The sequence below is a fragment of the Sus scrofa genome, chromosome 3 (assembly GCF_000003025.6).
Source record: "Sus scrofa isolate TJ Tabasco breed Duroc chromosome 3, Sscrofa11.1, whole genome shotgun sequence".
Classification (NCBI taxonomy): domain Eukaryota; kingdom Metazoa; phylum Chordata; class Mammalia; order Artiodactyla; family Suidae; genus Sus; species Sus scrofa.
In genome coordinates this window covers 1,164,489-1,185,387 of record NC_010445.4, presented here as the reverse complement: position 1 = coordinate 1,185,387, position 20,899 = coordinate 1,164,489, and the positions used below count along the sequence as shown (strand labels likewise).

The following is a 20,899-nucleotide window of genomic DNA, read 5'->3' as shown; positions in this document are numbered from 1 at the left end:
AGGAGGGGCCCCAGGGGTCCTGTTCAGCCCCACCCTAGAGAGCAGCCTAACGGGGCCCAGAGAGCAGAGCGCCTGCTCCAAGGTCCCTCAGTGAGTCAGCCCTTCCTCCTGCCGTTAGGGGGTGCGGGCAGGGCCAGCAGGTGCCTCGTCCCCCCGGGAGGCCCCTCAGGACCACTGTGTGCTGTGTGCACATTAACCCCCTGCAGGGGGTAGGATGCCCCCCCACACCGAGTCTGGGCGCCCATGAGAACTGGGGGCCTCGGGACACAGCTGCCCAGGCCGGCTGCCTAGAAACGTCCTCAACAGATCGCAGACCAGCGAACCGCCCTTCCTCTCAGATTCAACGTTCCCTCGTCCGCTGACTCGCTCCCGCCCCTCCGTTGCTCACGCCCCTGTGCACAACTCATCACTCGCGACACAGCTACTGCCGGACGCCTGCTGAGGGCGTGCGCTGGGGCAGCGGGGTGCAGAGACCTGTCCCCGAGCTGCCACCCCGACAGGATCCCGGTACAGGTGGAGCCGCAGGCAGGTCCCTCCCTGCTGCCTGCACTGGTCCCCAGCCCCGTGCTTCAGAGAGACGCAGGGCTGCCACCCCCCCAGGGACCCCTGATGTGTCCGCCCCTCCGGTGTCCCCCTGCCTCCCCCACAACCCCGCTTGCATGCAGCACCCCGGACTCTGTGATGGTACAGATGTCCACAGCCGTGCTGTCCAAGAGACAGCCCCTGTCACATGCAGCTCCTGCATGCTAGAAGGTGGCTGGTAGCTGTTGTGCTGGAACCAGGGTTCTAGAACCTTCCATAAAGACCACTTGACCTGACTACCTCTGGCCACGCCCCTCTCCCTTCCCTTGGGCCAGTTTCTCCAGACCAGCGGCCAGGGTTGCTTCCCCACCCCTGACCTCTCCAGGGCGGCGTCCGTCCCACACGCCCCGAGCCGCTCCCCTCAATGGCACCAGCCTCTGTCTTGCCAGCTCCAAAGGGCACGCTCCTATTTTTATCTGCCGCAGCCTCTCACCAGCACTTGGCCCAGGTAACCGGCCACCATCCCCTGGGCCGGACCCCTCCCCCGCCCTGACTGCCACTGTCCCTGGGGCCAAGCTCCGTTCTTGGCCCCCGCAGGGGTCTCACCCTCCCGCAACCTTAGAGTCCCCTCCGCGCAGCTGCCCAGCCCCTCCCCGCGGACTCTGAGAGGCGGCTGCTGCCCTGCCCACTCCCTCCGCCCCGAGTGGAGCGCCAGTGGTCTCACCCGCCACCATGTCGCTCAAGCCAACGCGTCGTCACATACGGATTTTCACTTCAGCCAAGCCCACAGCGGCCGCCGAGGCCGAATCACCGCCATCCCCGGCTGGGACAAAGCCAACGGCCCCCACCTCGCCTCCTGGTACCCACACCCTCTCTCCCCGCAGCCAGAGAGCCTCAGGGAGCTCGCTGTCCCCGCCACAGCCCGATGACAACTGGGCTTCCAGGAGTTCCCGTTGTGGCTCAACAGAAACGAACCTGACTAGGATCCATGAGGTTGCAGGTTCGATCCCTGACCTCGCTCAGTGGGTTAAGGATCCGGGGTGGCCGTGAGCTGTGGCGTAGGTCGCAGATGTGGCTTGGATCTTCCATGGCTGTGGCTGTGGTGTAGGCCGGCAGCGGTAGCTCCGATTCGACCCCTCGCCTGGGAACCTCCATATGCCGAGGGTGCAGCCCTAAAAAGACAACAACAAAAAATCATGTTTCCCTAAGGAGACCAGCAATGCCCTGCCCACCAGGCCTCCCTGACACGCGCCTCCCTCCCAGCCCCGTGCCCTCAACCTCCCTGCAGCACCACGTCCTCCCTCCTGCTGGAAAGTGCCTCCTTCCAGGTCTCAACAGACGGGCCCCCGCTCTGCTCGGAATCCTGGCAGCACGGCCTCCCCGCGCCTGAAGCAGCGCGCTCGGCCCATCTCACACCTCGGCCTGGCACTTGTGTCCCTGAGGCTCTTTTGTTCATTGACTGTGCTCACTTCTGGAACAGAGAGCCCCCCCCGCCCCCACTGGATCTCCTCTCTCTGCTCTGACGACCCGGGCTTCGAGCAGCGCCTGGCACAGGCACCTCTGCCCGCTTTCTCATCTGTAAAAGCGCATAAAGCCACCCCCTCCCCGAGGGCTGCTGTTTTCTCACCAGCATCCACTTTCTCGGGGTCGCAGGGCCAGCAGGAGCCGTCACTGCCATTTGGGGGCCACCTCGGATCTGCAGATCCCAGCACTCCCGGCGGGATCAGACACCTCACTCTGCACGGGGCCCCCGGAGCCGTCAGCGGGAGGTGGGGGTGGCACGCAGCCCCCGAGCGCCTTGCTGGACAGCGGGCTGTGCCAGGCCTCCGCCCGCTCAGACGCCCCAGGCCAGCCCTGCAGTCCCTGGTGCCGACGTCACTGCTCAGAGGAAAAGCCCGGCCACATCACAGCAGCACCCGGCTGAGACGCCAGGCTCTCGTGGGAACGTGCTGCACAGCCTGCGTCTCCCCACCGTTCCCACCTGGCAGGTGGGACTGAGGCCCAGTCGCTACTGCCCTCAGCTCTGCCTCCATCGGACCACAGCTGTTTGCGGGGAGGACCCCTTGATCCAGGGGCGCCAGAGGAGCTGGGGTCTGCGTGTGCACCTCCTTGAGTGTGCACGCGTGTGTCTGCCCCGCAGGTGTCCGCGTGCCCATGTCTGTCTGCACACCTGCGGTCTGGCAGTGCCCTGGTGCCAGGGGTCCCTGGGAGCACAGGGGCCTGAGGCCACTGGAGACCTGTGGGGGGGGGCGCAGAGGGGCCCAGGGAGGGGCTTTGCTGGCCATCAGCATCCTGACAGTCGTGGCCAACAAGCCACTTTCAGAGCCACGCCGTGGTCGTAGGTGGAAAGGACGAGGACCCCCACCCCCGCCCCCAACCCCAAGGCCCCCCAAGAAAGGGACTTGCAAGGTCCCGAGTCTCGTGTGGTGAGACAAGGCCCTGGGAGCCACTCAGCCACTGGCTCAACAGGCGCCTGCCGCGGGTCCGCTCTGTGCCCAGGGAGGAGATGGGCACACAGATATTCCCGCTGTCCTGGGGTGGCATTGGCCACAGGCCGGCAGGGAAGGGTAGGCGCTCACCGGGCCTTCTCCGATGGGTCCTAGCAGACGAGTAGGAGTGTGTTAGGCACAGGGAGTAGCGGGCATCCCAGACCAAGCGGATTGTGCGGAGGTGTGGAGGCAGGCAGCCAGGCACACAGAAAACGCCCATCAGGGCGTGGGTGCCCGGGGCATGGGCACAGAGGGCAATGCCGTGGTGAGAGGCGGGGGCCCCTGAGCACCGGCAGAGGGGCCTGGCCTCTGATGCCCCGCGTGCAGACGGCTCCCACGTGGGGAGAAGCAGTGGCAGCCGGAGGGGCTGCGAGGCCAGGGACCCGAGCCACAGCCAGGCTCGGGCTCCCCCACCCCCACCTCCAGGCCTCTGTCCCCACCCGTACGAGCGGGGTGCCCCCCAAGGCTCCGTCACCTGGGAGCCCTCCCCGGCGCGCCCTGACCGCCACACACGCGCTCCCACGCATCTGCCCTAGAGCCTGTCCGTCACCGACGGGACGGCGGGGACAGCTGGCGTGAGCCCGGCCCCGAGTGTGTTCTGTCCCATCGACGCTGCAGCTTGTGTCGCCACTAATGAAATAAAGAAATATGGTGGTTCCAGGCTTTTAAACTTCTTACGACCGGATTTGCATAATCGCCGCAGCCGTGCTGGGACGGGAGCGCGTCTGTCTAAAAATACCCTTTCTCTCCTCCGCGCCCGGAGCCCAGACGAGGCCAGGGCTGGTGTGGGGCCAGGCCGGGGCTGCTCTGAGGGTTCTGTGGACGGAGAGGACTTTCCACCCCGAGAGAGAAACTTGGGCGGCGGGCCAGGCACGCAGGGAAGGCGGGGAGCTGGCAAGTCACAGACGGATCCCTCTCCACCCTTCCGAGGCTTTGCCGATCATGTTTGCCCGCCTCTGAAGCCTGCCTGTGCCGCAGAGCCCACGGGTCGAGATGGGCAGGGCGGGGTGGCCACGGCCACAGACCAGACCCGGACCCGCCAGAGCAGGCGCGTGGGCGGCATGCCCGCCTGGAAGGGGCACGGAACCATCTTGGGCTTCGGGTTCCTAGGCTAGGACGAGAATGGTGGCTCAGCCATACTCTGGCTGTGTGACCTTGGGCAAGTCGCTTCACCTCTCTGAGCCTGTCAAATGGAAATCAGCATGGTATGTCCAGGGTTTCCGTGAGGCTGACGTGACCACATCACTAAGGCTGGCAGCGTGTTGCCTGGCACAGGGTGCCCTGTAGACACTCATACCTTCCTGCAGCTGCCCCTGGCCTTGGGGATGGGGGGACTGAGCAGGCCGGCTGGATGCACCTTGTGGGCTTTGCCTCAGCAAGCTGCCCACGCCGGTGCACACACAAGGGGCCCAGTGGGGGCTGCCCTGGGCTCAGCACCCACCTGCCCTCCCTGCCTGCTCCCTCCCTGTGCATCGAAGGAGGCTGGCACGGGCTCAAGAGGCAGGCAGCCCAGCAGTGCTGACTCAGCAGGGCCAGATCCTTAGGACTTGACCAAGGGGTCAGGTCTGGTGAGGCCCCGGCCTTAGCTGGCCCTGGCCTTGTCCCCCGGGAGATGGGCTAGGAGGCCTCAGGTGGAGGGACCATCCCCCACGATGCACCACCCTACCCACCCTGAAAGGATGCAGAGGGTGCCGGCGAAAGCCAAAGGCCAGGGTCCAGGTGGGCACTGAAGACTTGACACACTGACAGGGAGCCCTGCTGGCCCACGGGGCCCCACCGAGCCTCAGAGCCCTCACCCTGCCCATACAGAGGGTGTGCAAACAGACTCTCATTCCCCCAAGATCCTGCCCACATGTATCAAGTGCCCACTGCATACCCACTTTGGCCGTGGGTCCCCCTTAGACAGATGGGCAAACTGAGGCTCAGAGAGGGAGGGCACTCGGGACACAGCACACACCCACCGCTCTTGTTAAAAATCCCCAGAATTTCCAAAGTTCCCGGGGCTGGAGCCCAGGGCCATGTGGCCGCGAGGCCCCGGAAGGTGGGCCGGGGTGCCTGACCCAGCAGACGCGGCGGGAAGGGTGCTGGGCGGGCGGGGGGAGGCCCGCCTTCCGGGGGGATGCGGCTCTGCAGCCCTCTCCCTCCAGGCCCGCAGCTCCGGGCTGCTCTGGAGTTAATTAGGGCCCCAAACATTTAACGGTCTGTTACGCTTCCACTGGGCATCTTTTTAAATTAAAAAACATGAGGTACAGCGTCGCTGGAGGGAGAAATCACTTTGCAAAGGCTTCCTGCTCGGGCGCCGGCAGGGACGTGGGGGTGCAGGTGGCGGGCGGGCCTCCGGGGACGAGGGCCGACGGGTGACCCTCTCCAGGAACACGGGTCCCCCCGCTGCTGCCGGAAGCGTGTCCCTGACGCCAGGCAAGGGTCCAGGTGTCCCAAGGACGCCTGGCACGGTTCCCCATCACACCCTCACGGCCCTGGCAGCTGGCAAGTTCTATCTTTAGTCTGACCTGAATCTCTCCAGTTGTTTTGAGAGACGGCGGCTTTGAGACGGAAGGCGGAGGTTTGCGGGTTCTGCTCTCTCCCGGTTGAGCCGGACGCCCGAGTCTTTCTGACCACCCTGACCTCTGACCCCCGCCCGGCAGGAGGACGCCGGAAAGGCCCTTTGGGGACGCCGAGGCCAGGGCCGCTCTCTGAACGCCACCACCCCGGCCACTGACGCAGGCATGGGGACCGTTCCCCGCTCACGGGGCCAGGCCTCCCAACGCCTCCGCTGCGGCTGTTGCATCAAAGCGCATTTCCTGGTCACCGTTAATTGTCCTCAAGATCACGGTTTTCAAACGCAGGTTATAAATTAGCAACTAGCCGTCAGATGCTAGTAAGAGAAATAAAATACCCAGCAAAGTTGGTCCACGCGCTAACGGCGATGTTGCAGTCTGGACACGTCCGCAGCGCGCGGGCTGCTGGCCGTGCCTTGGTGGCCGCGCGGGAAACGACGCCTGGTGGCAAGGGGACAGCTCAGCACGTGGGAAATGGGAGAGCCAGTGGCTCCCACACCGACACCGCCCAGCCACGCTTCCTGCGCCCAGGCCTCCCTCGAGCCGCTAGGTACCATCCGCTCCCAAGAGGCCCCGTCCTTGGAGTTCCCGTCGCGGCGCAATGGTTAACGAATCCGACTAGGAACCATGAGGTTGTGGGTTCAATCCCTGGCCTTACTCAGTGGGTTAAGGATCCAGCATTGCCATGAGCTGGGGTGTAGGTCACAGACGCGGCTCGGATTCTGCGTTGCTGTGGCTGTGGCGCAGGCCGGCAGCTGTAATTCCGATTGGACCCCTAGCCTGGGAACCTCCCTATGCCGCGGGTGTGGCCCTAAAAAGAAAGGGAAAAAAAAAATCCATCCGCTAACCCACCGCCAACAGGCAACAAACCGCCCTGACACCTTGTACTAAAGACGCTACCAACGGTGACGCTCTACCAGTGGGGCCCCTGGGCCCCCACCCAGGGGAAGGAAGTGTGCTTCCCACAGGCTGGTCCCGCCTCTCACCTCCCGCCTGCGGCCCCGCACGGCTCCCCACGCGGAGCAACGTCCTCGAGGGGCCCGCCGCCCTGGAGGGGTCCCTGCCGCCCGCGCCACGCTCGCCTTGTCCTGACAGGCGACGCCCAATCCTCACTTCTAACATCTTCTCCGAGGCCCTGTTTCCTCCGCCCGGAACCCCCCCCCGACCCCCGACCCCGACCCCGACCCCGACCCCGACCGCTCTCCTGCACATGTGCTCTGCTCAGACTCCAGCTCGGGGCTGGGGGCTCCCCTCACCCAAAGCTGCCCGAGCTTGCCCCGGCCCCCACGTCCCCCTACGGCAAAGACCAGACCCCCGGCTCTCCCCGCCAGAGTCGGATCCTGGGCTGGAGCTCCCGGCCAGCGGGGCTGGATCTGGCTGGGCCTTTCCAGGTTCCGCGCAGGGAAGGCGCTGGCTCAGTGTGTGAAGACATTCGCTCCACAGCCGGCCATCACGCAGGGCAACCCCACGTCCTGGTCTGCTGGGTGGCCCCCACTTCCGCCTGTCACCCCAGAGTAATTATTAGCAGAGCTCCTCATTTTCGCTTGCAGAGTATTCCCATCTGGGTGCCACGCTGTGCCAGGGCCCCCCCAAGGAGGCCTCTGGGGGGACACTCCTCGGGCCCTCAGGTCTGCCCTCCCCGCTTCCGACCCCAAGTCTGCGCCACGTAAGTCACTGTCACTCAGAAGCGGGCGCATCTCGGAGGAAGCCCAACGTCCAGAACGATGCCACGTAGCTGCGACCCCAAGGGATGGGCTGCACGGGACGACCCAGTCATCCTGGAAGGAACGCCAGGGGTCCCCCACTCCGGCGGGGCTTACCTCACCTTCCAGCTTTCGTCGGGCTCCCAGGACGCTGTTACAGAGTTCTTCCCAAGAACCCTAGTTTTTCCTTGTAGATGGATTCCTGGGAATTCCGTGGAGGTTTTTTGTTGTTGTTGCCATGGTGAGTGGGGACCATTTATTTCATTATGTTTTCCAACGTGTTGCTGCTGGTACAGAGGGAAATTATTGATTTGTGTACGTTTCCGTTCTGTGCGGCCCCGCACCTTCGCCACGTTCCCATATTAAATGATTTTTTCACTCGGTTCTCTTGGGTTTCCAAGGTCTCCCGTCATTGCGGCTGCCGCTAATTACAATTCTTTCTTGGATCCCATTTAATTCTGTTTCGTGCCTTATTGCTACGTCCAGAATATCTGGACATGATGAAGGACACTGTGTGGTATTTTTTATTAAAGTTTTTGAATTGGGACCATTCAAAACGAGATCTCATCATTGAGAGGGATGCTGGCAGTTGAAACGACACAGAGATTCTTGACTGTGATAAACAAGCATCTTTCTAGTTCTATTTTTAGCCGTCACTCTACAATCAGAAACGGGTGTTGGGTGGCGTCACCTGCCTTTTGTCACTTATTAGCACGGCATTAAGGCCGACCTACTGATACTATGTATTATAGTTTCCGCTAACATTAAGCCATCTTTGAATTCTTTCAACAAATCCTGCAGAATCAAGGCCGAGTCTCTAATATTCTGCGGAATTGAATTTGCCTGTGTCTTACTGAGGACCTCTGCTCTGCGATTCACGGACGAGATCCCAGGGGGTTTCAATTCCTGGACCGCCTTCAAAGTGTGGGCTCGGGGACCTTCTTACTTCTCCCCGAGGTGAGTTCCTCCAGACGGCGGCCGCCAGCTCGGGGGCGGGAAAAGCGCAGAGATGTCTCCGCTGGGAAAGCCGGCAACAGGCGTCTTTGGTGGCGACTTCTTCCCCGTGTGGGAAGGGCCCCAGGACGGGGCTGCCCAGGGCGGGGACCCCCACACCCGCAGGGGATGCTAGGACGAGCGGCCACCCTCGGGGGCTCCTGACTGGCCTTCGCATGTGAACGGACGGCAGCGGGGCCCAGAGACGGCGAGGCCATCGAGGGCACAGCCCCTCCCAGGAGCCCCACCGTGGCTGACGGGGGTGCGGTCGCCCGGAGGGGACGCGTGGCTGTCACAGCAGGGGTTTTCCCTCCCGTCTCTCCTGCTCTGGGACCTGATCCCGCCTCTGCCACGAGGGGGTCTGTCCCTGCTCCCCCTGACCGCTCTGGCCGTGTCCGTCCTGGCCACAGCCCTCGGCCAGCCCGGCGGGGACACTTTCCGCCTCTTGGAAGAGCCGCCCCCTAGAAACACGGCCAGATGCCACGTGCTGGAGACGCCCCAGGCTCGGGGCACCTGGAGGGCGGCCACTGCGCGAAGGGCAGGTGACTCGCCCCGCCGGGTCCTTCCCGAAATCCTGCTCCCAGAGCCACAGGCAAAACACAGGCTCCTTTAACCTCCGAGGCTGGGGAGGCTGGGCTCGACGGTCGTCACGCAGCAGCGGATGACCCGATAACCGGCCCCGGGCTGAGCGCCACGAGCACGCAGGCGGGGAGCCCTGCGCCCCCAGCCCCGCTCTCCCCGTGGTCAGAGGGCCCCGGCTCTTCACCCCACGATCCCAGGGCAGGATCCGAGTGCCACCGACAGCGAGGCCAGGCGTTCAGAACGAGGTGGGGGTCTGGTTTGGGGGATCTGAGCCCCAGGGTGCCGGGGGGCAGCCCGAGAGCCGGGCCCTCAGCTGCGTGGGACCCCGGCCTGGCTGCTCACCGGGTGGCCCTGTGGCGGCACTGTCCTAACTTGAGACTTGGTTTGCTTTCCTGACACCTGGAGCCACTGACACCCACTCGCGGGGCCGCAGGAGAGGGCGGCACGGCAGCGTCTGTAAACCACTGCGCTGGGGCCGTGTCCCCTCTTCACAGGCGGTGGGACGCAGCCGTGACGACGGACGGGCCCTCCGCTCAGCTCCAGTGCCAGCCCCTCAGGGCCCTTCCAGCCCGCATCTCTCTCCTCTGCAAGGCGGGGACTGTCACCGGGCCTCTGGCCCACGGAGGCCTGCACAGAAAATGCACAGGTCCTGGTCCTTACGGCGCCCGAGCTCAGGGCGGGCTGTGGGGTTCCGGTTGGGGGGGAGCGGGGCAGAGGGGCCGGGGAGGGTGTGAGCAACCTCGGGAGGTGCAGCCAGGCCTGGGGGGCCGGGGCTGGGAGTGGGCACAGCATCGTTCCCGGGGGACATGGGCTGGACCAGACCAAGGCTGGCAGCTGCCCCTCTGCTCACCCGGCCCACTCCGTAAAGCCTCGCCTCTCAAAGTCTATAAAAAAAATCAATCTAATAACACAGCAAACAGCTCAAAGGCTGAGCACAGGACTGGTCTGGGAGAGTGGCACTCTTGCTCGTCACCCAGATGCTCTGTCTGGGGGGGGAGGAGACTGGTGGGGGCCTGGTGCTCGAAGGTGGCCTGTGCCAGCGGGAAGTGGGGCCTGGGACCCGGCCCTGCCTCTCAGCAGCTCCGAGACCCCGAGAAGGCTCATGCAAAGGGTGGGGCTTCTGCCTGATGGTCAAGGGTAGGGAGGACTCAGCCCAGCCCGGAGGCTCTCGGCCTCTCCTCGCCAACCACGCAAGCTGGGTGAAGGCCCACCCATGGCCTTCTCAGGTCAAGGCGTTGAGAGTAAGGACGGGCAGACACGGCTGGAGCCTCCAGCCAGGCGGAGCCAGGAAGGGACTGGGGTCAGTGGGCTGAAAACGCAAGTGACCGGAAGCCCCGCACAGGCCCTGGGGAGCCAGCCTAGGCAGCCCAGCACCGTCCCGAGGAGGCCCTTAGTTAGTGGAGGGCCCAAGAAGAGCGAAGGGAAGACTCAGGTGCAGTTACCTGGCCCGGAGCCTGAGGAGATCCCCCCACCAGAATAAAAGGTCTCATCTCCATCAGCTCCAGCTTCCCCAGGGCTGTATGCTTCAGCCACTCAGATGGTGGGGAGACCTCGGCGGGCAGCCTTGGAGACTCACACCCTCAACTCAGCCCAGAAGTCTGCAGCCATGGCCCACAGTCACTTGCTCACTCAGTAGTGACTGAGGAGCCACCCCACGGGACCAGGCCAAGGTCACTGTCCTCAAGGGCCACAGTGTCTCTAAAGAGAACATCAGCTCTGGACCACAGAGCCCTAACCGGACCTTGGATCGCGCATCTACCGCCTGCTGCTGTGTGACCCGGGGCAAGCAGCTCAACCACTCTGGGCTTTAGTTGCCACATCTGTACAATGACCCTGGGAGGACTTAGTAAAATGACTCATGGGGTGGGGTGGGGTGGGGTGGGGGGTGGAGTTCCCGTTGTGATGCAGTGGAAACGAACCCGACTAGTATCCATGAGCATGTGGGTTTGATCCCTGGCCTTGCTCAGTAGGTTAAGGATCTGGTGTTGCCATGAGCTGCGGTGCAGGTTGGATCCCGCGTGGCTGTGCCTGTGGTGCAGGCCGGCAGCTGCAGCTCCGATTCGACCCCTAGCCTGGGAACCTCCATGTGCCACAGGTGCAGCCCTAAAAAGACAAAAACAAACAAACAAAAACGTAGGTTTTTGGGAAGAAATGACTGCAGTTCCTGGCTCAGCAAGGGCCAGTCACCACAGAGAAACAAAGATGTGGCAAAATCACATGGAAATGCCCTCCCCAAGACGGTGGCATCCCAGGGGCATCAGTGTGATGGGCTCCCCGTGGCGCCCATGGCGTGAGACACACGACTGCCCCATCCAGCCCCTGCTCTGCACTCAGTGGGGACCCTCTTGGGGCCAGGCCTGGCTGAGTAGCCCCCGGATGTCAGACCCCTCTGCAGCAGCCCCACACCGGGTCCCAGAGTCCCTGCCTCTGCGGGAGGGACACGAAGCTGTGGCAGACCTTTGAGAGGCCACGTGGCGCGGGCACTGCTGTCACCAACAGAGCTGCTCACATCAGCCCCAAGGCCAAGGGGGGTGAAAGAAGGGCGGGCGGGGGGTCCCCATCCCAGGACAGCTCCTGGGGGCGGGGGGCACACAGGGCTGGGAGGGGTCAGGCCAGGGCGGGTGGGGGCCGGCGTTTTATAGAGACCTGCTTGGGGGGAGGTGAGTGTGAGAGTATGACTGTGTGTGTCACTGTGTGTGACTGAGTGACAAGCTCTGACCCCTCGGCTCTGCCACACGCCTCCCCTCATTCTGCAAGGGCACACACGCCCCCTCCTGCCCCCACCCCCCGTTCTGCATACACACCGCACACACACACACACACACACACACTCCATTCTGCACACACACTGCACAGGAGAGTCTCTCCGCCAGGCTGGAGGGAGCCTCCACGGTGGTTCCTGCCACCTCCTCCCCCACAACCCCTACCTGGCGTCTGACTCACACATCAGTCACCGGCTCCCCCTCACCCCTGCCAGGACCTGAGGCTGCCGTGGGCAGAACTGCAGGCCAGGTACCACCCTCTGGGAAGTGACATAATGACCCCGGGCTGCCTGGAGGTCACCCCCCATGCCGACGCCTGGTCGCCCCCTGACCTGCCCCCGGGTGCTGGGATGCCCGGGGCAGCCGCGCCCCAGCCCCCGCCGAGCCTCTGGTTCCCCCGGTCAGCAGCAGTTTGGCAAACTCTGAGAGCCTCTGCAGGAAGGGACAGGTCGGGACCACGGGCCTCCCGCTGGAACAACGGGCCCAGCCCACCTGCACGAGTTCCCCGGGGCAAGAAGACGCCTGGAAGGGTCGGCTGAGAAGCACGGCTCCTCCCAACCCGCAGGGGACAGAGAGGCCAGAGCAAGCTCGGCAGGGGAATGCGGCCGCCTGAGAGGGTCACCCCGGCTAACGGCTAACGTGACAGGTCTACCCGGCAGAAGGGAGGCGGGGAGGCTCCGGCCGTGCAGCACCGCTCGGCCCGCGTCCAGAAGCCACGGGAGGCAGTACCACGCGCACTCACACAGCACCTACTATGCGCCAGACGCTCTTCCAGGCGCTTTGTATCTATTAGCCTGTTACGTACTTAACCCAACCCGCTGCCAACCATTTTACAGAAGAGGCACAGCCACTGGGTGGCGGGGCAGGGTTCCAACCCAGGCAGGGTGGCCCCGGCGCTTCTGTGCATTAACCACACGGCACGCGGCCACACGGTCAAACGCTGGGCAGGTGCAAAGGTGAGGGGAGGAGGCGGCCACAAAGCCAGGCGGCCCGAGGAAAGGCAGGAGGGAACGGGGTGTTTGGCCCCACCCCCGAGGAGCATGCGGACGGCAGAGGGAGGACGCTGTGCGTGGACACCGCCTGTGGCCAGGGTCACCCCTGGAGGACACCCAGAGTCTGCTGACCAGGGCGTGAGCCAGCACAGCCTTGCTGGAAAGCAGCTGGGGCAGTGTCGCCTGAAGGCAAAGACACAGCAGCCCGGGAGCCAGAACTCCCACGCTGCCTGCGCCCAGGAGAGGCTGAGAGACGACGGGGGCCGTGCCCGGCCTGACCGAGGGGTCCACCCGAGGGGGCCGCCAGGACAGGCTGCAGAGACAGGGAGCGGCCGCCCGCAATGGGGACCACGGACCCAAGGCTCGGAGACCCAGCGAGCAGGGCCTCCCGCAGCCTCACACAAACAGCGCAGGCCAAAGAGGCAGGAGGAGGCGCTCCCGCTGTGGCCCAACAGGAGCAACTGGGACGCAGGTTCAATTCCCGGCCCGGCACCGTGGGTGAAGGGTCCAGCGTTCCTGCCGCGGTAGCCTAGGGGGCCCCTGCAGCTCAGATCTGATCCCCAGCCCGGGAGCTCCGCATGCCGGCGGGGGTGGGGGGGGCAAAAGGGGGGGAAAAGGCAGGAAGAGCATCATCACACACCTTAGGGACACTTATTTTGGTGAGGGGACCAGGTGGGTCTGGGGGCGATGCTGAGGGTGACCGTGTGACGAGGACCACAGTGGGGATGATGGTGGGGGTGACAGAAGGACAGTAGGGGTGAGGGTGGAGGCGCTGGCGGGGATGGCGGGGTGACAGCGGGGCGGTGATGATACTGAAGACGATATTGAAGAAATCGCTAGTAAATATTTTACTAATGATGAAATATTGAACACAGCCCGAGGTGTGAAGAGTGGTTGCATGATACCCTCCTGTGTCAAACTAACCCCGTCACTGCCTGGGCCGTGGGGAAGCCCTGGAGGGGACGGGGGGCCGCGTGGCGTGGGGGTGACAGTGACGGTGGTGGGGGAGACGTGGGGGCACTGGTGGGGGTGACAGGGTGACAGTGACGGTGGTGGGGGAGACGTGGGGGCACTGGTGGGGGTGACAGGGTGACAGTGATGGTGGTGGGGGTGACAGTGGGGGCCCTGGTGGGGGTGACAGGGTGACAGTGATGGTGGTGGGGGTGACGGGGGCCCTGGTGGGGGCACTGGTGGGGGTGAAGTGGGGGCAGCCGCACAACACCATAAATATACGTAACACCACCGACCGGCCCGCTCGAACCCTGTAAGATGCTAACGTGTACGTTGTGTGTATTTTACTGCCATTAAGAATTCAGAAATAGAGAGAGGGGCTCGGGTCCGGGAGGGGTTCCCAGGGCCTCAGGTGGGGCAGGGGCGGGACGTGGACGGAGCCCCCCGCCCCGTCCCCCCCAGGGCTTCCCCACGGCCCAGGCAGTGACGGGGTTAGTTTGACACAGGAGGGTATCATGCTACCATTCTTCACACCTCGGGCTGTGTTCAATATTTCATCATTAGTAAAATATTTACTAGCGATTTCTTCAATATTTGAGACGTCGTAAATATTTGATAATAAATGTTAAATGTTTTGAGAAGAAACGGGCTGCTGTGTGAGACAGAGCTCCCCGTCGCCGGAGATGCGCGAGGAGCAGCCGGCTGTCGGAGCAGCAGCCCCTGGAGGGCGCGGACCCGCGTGCGGTGGGTCCCACACGGGGAAGACCACCAGAATCACTCGGGAGCTTTCAGCACCCCCCCCCCGGCCCTCCCCTGACTCTGGCCGTGACGCAGGTAGGGTCACGCTGGCCCCACGCCTGCACCTGTTTCCAGGGCCGCCGCCCTCGCCGGAGCTGTTTGCTTCCAGGCCCCGAGGCCCAGGCTCAGGCTGCTTGGTTGCCACCCCCCTTGGCCAGGCCCAGGGCTGGGCAGAAGGCTGTGCGTTTCACAGCACTGAGTGACGGACACAACGTACCAGCCCTGAACCTGACCCCAGGGCTGCGGGCCAAGGGCTTTGATGATGCAAAGGCTCCCCCATCTCACGTCTGACGGCCCTGCCACTCCGGCCTCCCCCACCGGGTCAACAAGAATTCAAAACCCCTACTCCATGCAAGGCGCCAGGCCAGGGAGGCGGGCACACAGGTGAACAGTCCAGCGTGGTGGCCGCCCTCCCTCTGCCCGAGAAATCACATCAGAGAACCTCCCAGCTCTGGTCTCTGCCCTCTAAGGGCCTGTGCTTAGAGGCCAGAGAGGGCAAGGAGTCCACCCTGGATCACACAGCAAGGTCACGGCAGAACCAGGACAAGGACCTGCTCGTCCTGACCCCCCTTCCAGGGGGGCTCCTGTGTACCCACCCCAGGATAACAGGGTCGTGCTGTAGCCCCGGGGCCAGGGGCCAGAAGGAGGCTCAAACTGGACACCAGAGCAGAGGGGCCGAGAGCTGTGGCTCTGCCGGCGGAGCCGCCACATGCCAGGTGAAGGCCTCGGACAAGCCGCTCAATCTGTGTCACTCCTGCTCATCAGAATGCCACCCGCTGCCCTGAGAGCGGAGACGGTCACCACGGCAGCTCGCTGTCACCAGGGAGGACACGCATTTGTGCAAATACGGTGAAACGACAACGCGACGAATGAGAGCATCGTACGACGGTTCCCATTTTACAGGTGAGGAAACCGAGGCACCACGCGGGCAGGAAGCACGTCCGCAAACGGCCAGGCTGGGCCCGGACTCGGCGGCCCTCAGGCTCGGTGACGCCGCTGCTTCTGACAGCAACGCAAGGACGGACTACGTTATGAAACACACAGCAGTCCTGACAGCCGTTCCGGGGCAGGGAGGCTGGAGCTCCCAAGCCGGGGCTGGGCTCAGCGAGGAGGGGCCCGGAAGGGCGAGGCGGCCCCGGGACCCACGAACCCCAGGGCGCGAAGGGCTTCTCGGATCTCAGGACAGCCTGCGCCCCACCCCCATCTGAGGCGAGTCCTCTGGGCCCCGCTGGGTCTTTTGTGTTCAAGGCAACGGCACACAGCGGCCCGTGGCTCTGGGGAACGGTCGTCCAACGCCCCCCACCCCCGGCCCGCTGTGGCCCCAGCAACGGTGAACACCGCGGGCCCTGAGCCCTGACCTGTCACCTGCAGCACAGGGGCCGCGCGCCCCCCGACCGCCCACACAGACAGACCCGTGCCACATGCTGGCCCGACCGGGGTGCAGGCGAAGGCAAGACCCAAGTCCTGGGCCTCCCCGTCCGGTGGGGAGGCAGAGCCTGACCAGCAGGTGAGCTGTGACGGTGAGAAGCTCGAGGGCCCTGGCAGAGGCAGGGACGGTCTGGGGCCCCGGGTCTCGGCCCGCGTTCCCAGAGAGGTGACATCTCTGCAGACTTAAGAGGGCGAGGCCACGCAAAGACAGGCGAGCAGCAGGGGACCCGGTAGGGTCCACGAGGAAGCAGGAGGCCAGGAGAGTGGGAACCTCGACGTGGGGCGAGAGGAGCCCACTGCTGGCAGAACGGCTGGGGGCCCTGACCTCAGCTGGGGGCACTGGGGAGCCACTGAAGGTTCAATCGAGAGGAGGTATCATCCCCCGGCTGTTGATGGAGAACGGACGACTGCAGGGCAATAGCGGGGGTGCAGACGGTCAGGGCGGGGGGCACTGCGCTGGCTGGTGGAGGCAAAGGGAGAGGAACGCATGAAGCAGGAGCGACGCAGGACGCCGAGGGAAAGCCACACACACAGCCCAGGACGCTCGCGCTCACAGCCCCAACTGCACGCTACCCAGCGCCCAGCACCAAGAGACCAGATGTCACTCTGTGGCACACCAACGCGAGGGGACACTACAACCCAGCAACGGGGGGGCCGGCCCCCAGGACACACGTGGGGGAATGTCACAAGCACGATGCTGATCTGACCACCTGTCCCGAATGGACACAGAGTGTGGCTTTAAAGGGCCAGTGGTTGGAGTTCCCGTCCTGGTGCAGTGGAAACAAATCTGACTAGGAACCATGAGGTTGGGGGTTCGATCCCTGGCCTCGCTCAGTGGGTTAAGGATCCAGCGTTGCCATGAGCTGTGGTGTAGGTTGCAGACGTGGCTCCAATCTGGCCTTGCTGTGGCTCTGGCTAGGCCGGCAGCAACAGCTCCAATTGGACCCCTGGCCTGGGAACCTCCACATGCTGTGGGTGCAGCCCTAAAAAGACAAAAAGACCAAAAAAATTAAAAATAAAGGGCCAGTGGTTACCGCAGGTGGCAACCGTAAGGGATCGGGAGGCAGGCTTTGGGGCCTGAGGGCCTGAGCGTGTCCAGGTCATAGAAGTTTACTGAGCTTGGAGTTCCCGTCATGGCACAGCAGTTAACAAACCCAACTAGCATCCACGAGGACGCAGGTTTGATCCCCGGCCTCACTCAGTGGGTTAAGGATCTGGCATTGCCGTGAGCTGTGGTGTAGATCACAGACACGGTTTGGATACTGCACTGCTATGGTGCAGACCAGCAGCTACAGCTCCCATTCGACCCCTAGCCTGGGAACCTCCATTTGCCGCGGGTGTGGCCCCGGAAAAAAAAAAAAAAAGTTTACGGAGCTTAACACACGGGAGACAGGTGCCATTTCTGCGTGCTGTGCTCTAACGAGAGGGTCAAAGGACAGGAGGAAGGAGGCGCTGGGGAGGCAGGATCAGTGTGACCTGGCGATTTACTGGGTGCTGGGGACGGAAAGGAGCGGACACCAGCCGAGCAAGTGCTGGGCTGCTTCTGCCCTCAACGGAGGTCGGGGACAGCGGGGAGGTGGGTTATGACGAGTCAGTGTGGTCAGAGCCACGCTGGGCTGGGGGCCTGGGACAGGGGACAAGAGGCAGTGCCCCAAGGACAGCGCTGGGCCGAGGGGACTGGGCAGGAGCAGGCGGCAGGTGGCCAGGGTGCTGCTGCAGGGCATGGCTGACTCCGCGCAAGGCATCAGGGGGCTCCCTCAGGGCACCTGAGAAGCAAGAGGGTCCGGAGGTAGGAGAGTCTCCCAAGGGCACAGGACAGGCTGTCTGGGGACGGAAGGCTGGTCCAGGGCACTGAGTCCCCAGCACGCAGGAACCTCCTTACTGATCGGCGTCCCGATTTCACAGATGAGGTGGGATCAGGACACGCCCCAGAGGGCTCCCCCATGGGTATCGTCTGAGCATCCACGGGGCTAGAACCAGCCATCACACACGCACGGCTCGGGCCGCAGGGGACACAAACCCATTAAACACGGACAGAGGAAGGTGGGGACCAGACAGCAGTGCCAGGGGCCACGTGCCCAGGCCGTGCACTGACGGCAGACCCAGGGGCTGACGGGCTCAGGGAGGGAGCCATCTCTGGGCACCGGGCATCGTCACAGACGGGTCGGTGTGTGTCCAGAACGGACCCTGGAGGAGGAGGAGGCGAGGGCTCTGGAGGGTCAGGGATGCCTGGGCCAGACGTGGCCGGGTGCGGGGGTGTGAGTGTGTGCATGAGTGTGCGGGGGTGTGAGTGTGTGGAGCGGGCTGTACTCGGGCCCCCTGACGCTGCGAGGCGGTCGGGACCCCGGACAGCTCTGGGCTGGCCCTGGCTGCTCTCAGAGGCCTAAACACGGAAACCCACGCAAGTGACTCCCCGCCTTGGAGGCAGCCCACTGCGATCTAGACTCAGAGAGGCCGATGGGCGGGGGAGGAGGCATGAGGACACAAGACACCCGGCCTTTAATGAATCTGGGGGCCTCGCATCCCCGAACAGGAAACGGACAAGACGCTGTCTAGGCAGGGTGAGCGCAGCCTGGGTGGCCCTGTAATTAACACGGCCTCTCTTGACTCTGAAATGTGTTTCTGGTTCGGGCAGAAATTACAGGCGCTCTCTCGCTAGGAGCAGCGCTTTCCCTTCAAGATGTGCTAACGATCTCCTCTGGCTTCCTCACTGGGAGCAAAGGCAAGCTGTCTGCAGACCAGGGAGGCCCGGGGAGGGGGCCCATCACCCCAGCCCCACCTCCCGTCCCCCAGCCAGGCCGGCTTAGGGTGCTCCTGCACCCCCTCCCTCCCCCAAGGTCCCGAGACCACAGGACGTCCAAGGAGAACAAGTGACCAAGTTCTCTTGCTAGTCACCAGCTTCTACTGCCCACTTAGATCCCAAAGTTTGAGCTGGACCCATGTAAAGACTGCAGTTCCCAGCCTCCCTTGCAGCTGGGCACGGCCTATGACCCAATTCTAACCAACGGGATGTGAGTGGGGTTCGAGTGCACCCTGCTGATCGCTCCCTGCAAAGGGATGGCCATGCATGCACCTTGCCCAGCTGGGATGCGGATGTGATGGTGGGAACGGGAGCAGCCACGCTGGCCCCAGACAGAGAAGCCACAGGTTATAGCGATAGAGCTGCTCTGCCCGCCCTGGGCCACGAACCTCTGGGCTATCTTGTGAACAAGAAAGACACTTCTCACTTGAATTACCTTATTTTTGGAAAACTTTAACAGCTGACTAAGACGCATGAGGGCCTTCTCGCCAGGGGGACAGATTACTAGAGAGGGGCTCAGCAGGATCTGGAGATGCTCAGGTTGGGGGGGGGGGAAGGACAGAGACGGGACTCACACTCCCCCCAGCACCCCCTGCAAGCCTGTGCCTGCCACCCTCCATCGTACCTGTACACCCTCCCACCCGGCCCCAGCCCAGGCTGCTTCCCATGCTGTGCGCGGGCCAGGTGCGGAAGCAATGCTGCCGTCCTGCCGTCCTGCCGTCCCTCACATCTGGCAAGCCCTCCTCACCATCCTCCCACCCCAGTCCCCCAGCCTCTCCTCTGCATGGGAAGCCCACTCTGCCCGGTCTGCTCCTCCACCAAGCTCGGTCTCCACCAAGGCTGCACTTCCCGTCTGAAGGCTCAAGGCCCATGAGAGCCACGTCCCCAGCCAGGCCTGGCCCTCCAGCTGCTCGGGGCCGCCCTCTGCCCGGAGCACACAGTAGGACCGCAGCAAGGGCTTACAGACCAATACTGCCCTGCCCCCACCCACCCCTCCCCGTCAGGGGGCCAGCCCGGCATAGCTGCCTGCCACATGCACTTGGCATTTTGGCTGCAAGCAGCCGGGCCGGGATGTTCACGGTCCAGGCTGAGGGCCAGCTGGGAGCAGCCTGGCCCGGGTCAGGCAGAGGGCCCCCGGGGCTTCCAGGTACCGCCCCCCCACCACCACCACTCAGAGGGCATCGAGGCTGCAGGAGGGGCGAGCCTGAGTGGGACCCCGAGTGTGGGCAGGACCCTCAACCTCTCTCTACCTCATTATGCCCGGCACTCGGGGTCACTGTGTGGGACGAGCTCAGGCACAGAAAGGGTCTGCACACAGTAGGTGCTCAGTAAATACACCTCCAGGGCTCTGGGCCACAACCCTCCACATCAAATCCCGGTGGCGAGAAAACAACTCCACCTGCTAGCTCCCTGCGGGCCCCACTCCTGCCACCTTCCCCAGCCTGCTCCGAACCCCACCCTTCCCCTGGCACCCCCTCTCCTCCCATCGCCCCCAGCGGCTCCCCCTCCCCTCCCGAGGCCCTCCCGGCTCCCCGCTCGCCCCCACCCATTCACTGCTCACGGGGTGGGGCCGGGGAGCGAGGCTGCAGCCCTGGCTGAGTCACGGGGGCTGAGCCTGCAGAGGAGGGGGAGGGCAGGCCTGGGCAGAGGGATCGATCGGGACACGTAGGCGCAGGGGGGCTCCCGCACATGTGTGTGGGGTGTGGACAGCCACGAGGCGGGGAGGGGGGAGGGGAGGAGGCACAGGTGGGGCGCCCTCCGGTGTCCCTCACTCACTTCATCCAGGAGCCCCCCCAAAGCACTCGCCACCGCCCGCATTTGCGCAGATGAAGGACACGGGAGGTTAAGCGACAAGCCCCTGACCGCAGAGCTGGGCAGCACAGGGATGCACACTGAAATCTGAAACCCACAGCGGGTCTCTGGCACTGGTGCCAAGGAGAGGGGTCAGAGGCCACAGGTCAGGGCAAAGTCAGGTCTACGAGGGAGGGGGCGAGAAGGAGCTCCGGCTGAAGGGCACAGGGGCAGCAGGCATGACCCAGGACCCTGGCCCGAGGAGGAGGGGTCCCCAGGGCCTGCCCGACCTGAGAGGCCGGAGCAGGAGGCAGCCCAGGCCCCGCCCCCTCCCGCTAGTTAAGTTCGGGGACCCAGATGCACGTTCTCCCGGAGAACAAACAAAAGCAGAGGAGCAGAAACGCGGTCTCTGCAGCCCAGCCTGCATGCCGGCCAGAGGCACAAAAACCGCCAAGGAGGGGCTTTGCGGGAGGGCAAAGCGGGGGCACGGGGACCCAGGGCCCGAGAGGGCTGGTGGAGGGGGGCTGCTC

At 64.1% G+C, this 20,899-nt stretch overlaps 2 protein-coding genes across 6 annotated transcripts in view; one reads left to right on the top strand and one right to left on the bottom strand.

Annotated features, from left to right (window-relative positions):
* The window catches only part of ELFN1 (extracellular leucine rich repeat and fibronectin type III domain containing 1), a 74,934-nt gene that overhangs the window by 6,089 nt on the left and 47,946 nt on the right, over positions 1 to 20,899 (bottom strand). The window lies entirely within an intron of this gene.
* The window catches only part of LOC110260071 (collagen alpha-1(III) chain-like), a 59,399-nt gene continuing 44,437 nt past the window's right edge, over positions 5,938 to 20,899 (top strand). Inside the window, exons 1-3 of the mRNA XM_021087963.1 lie at positions 5,938 to 6,119; positions 6,795 to 6,960; positions 11,825 to 12,009. Of these exons, the coding sequence (XP_020943622.1) occupies positions 5,938 to 6,119; positions 6,795 to 6,960; positions 11,825 to 12,009 (533 nt within the window). The remainder of the gene's footprint in view (positions 6,120 to 6,794; positions 6,961 to 11,824; positions 12,010 to 20,899) is intronic.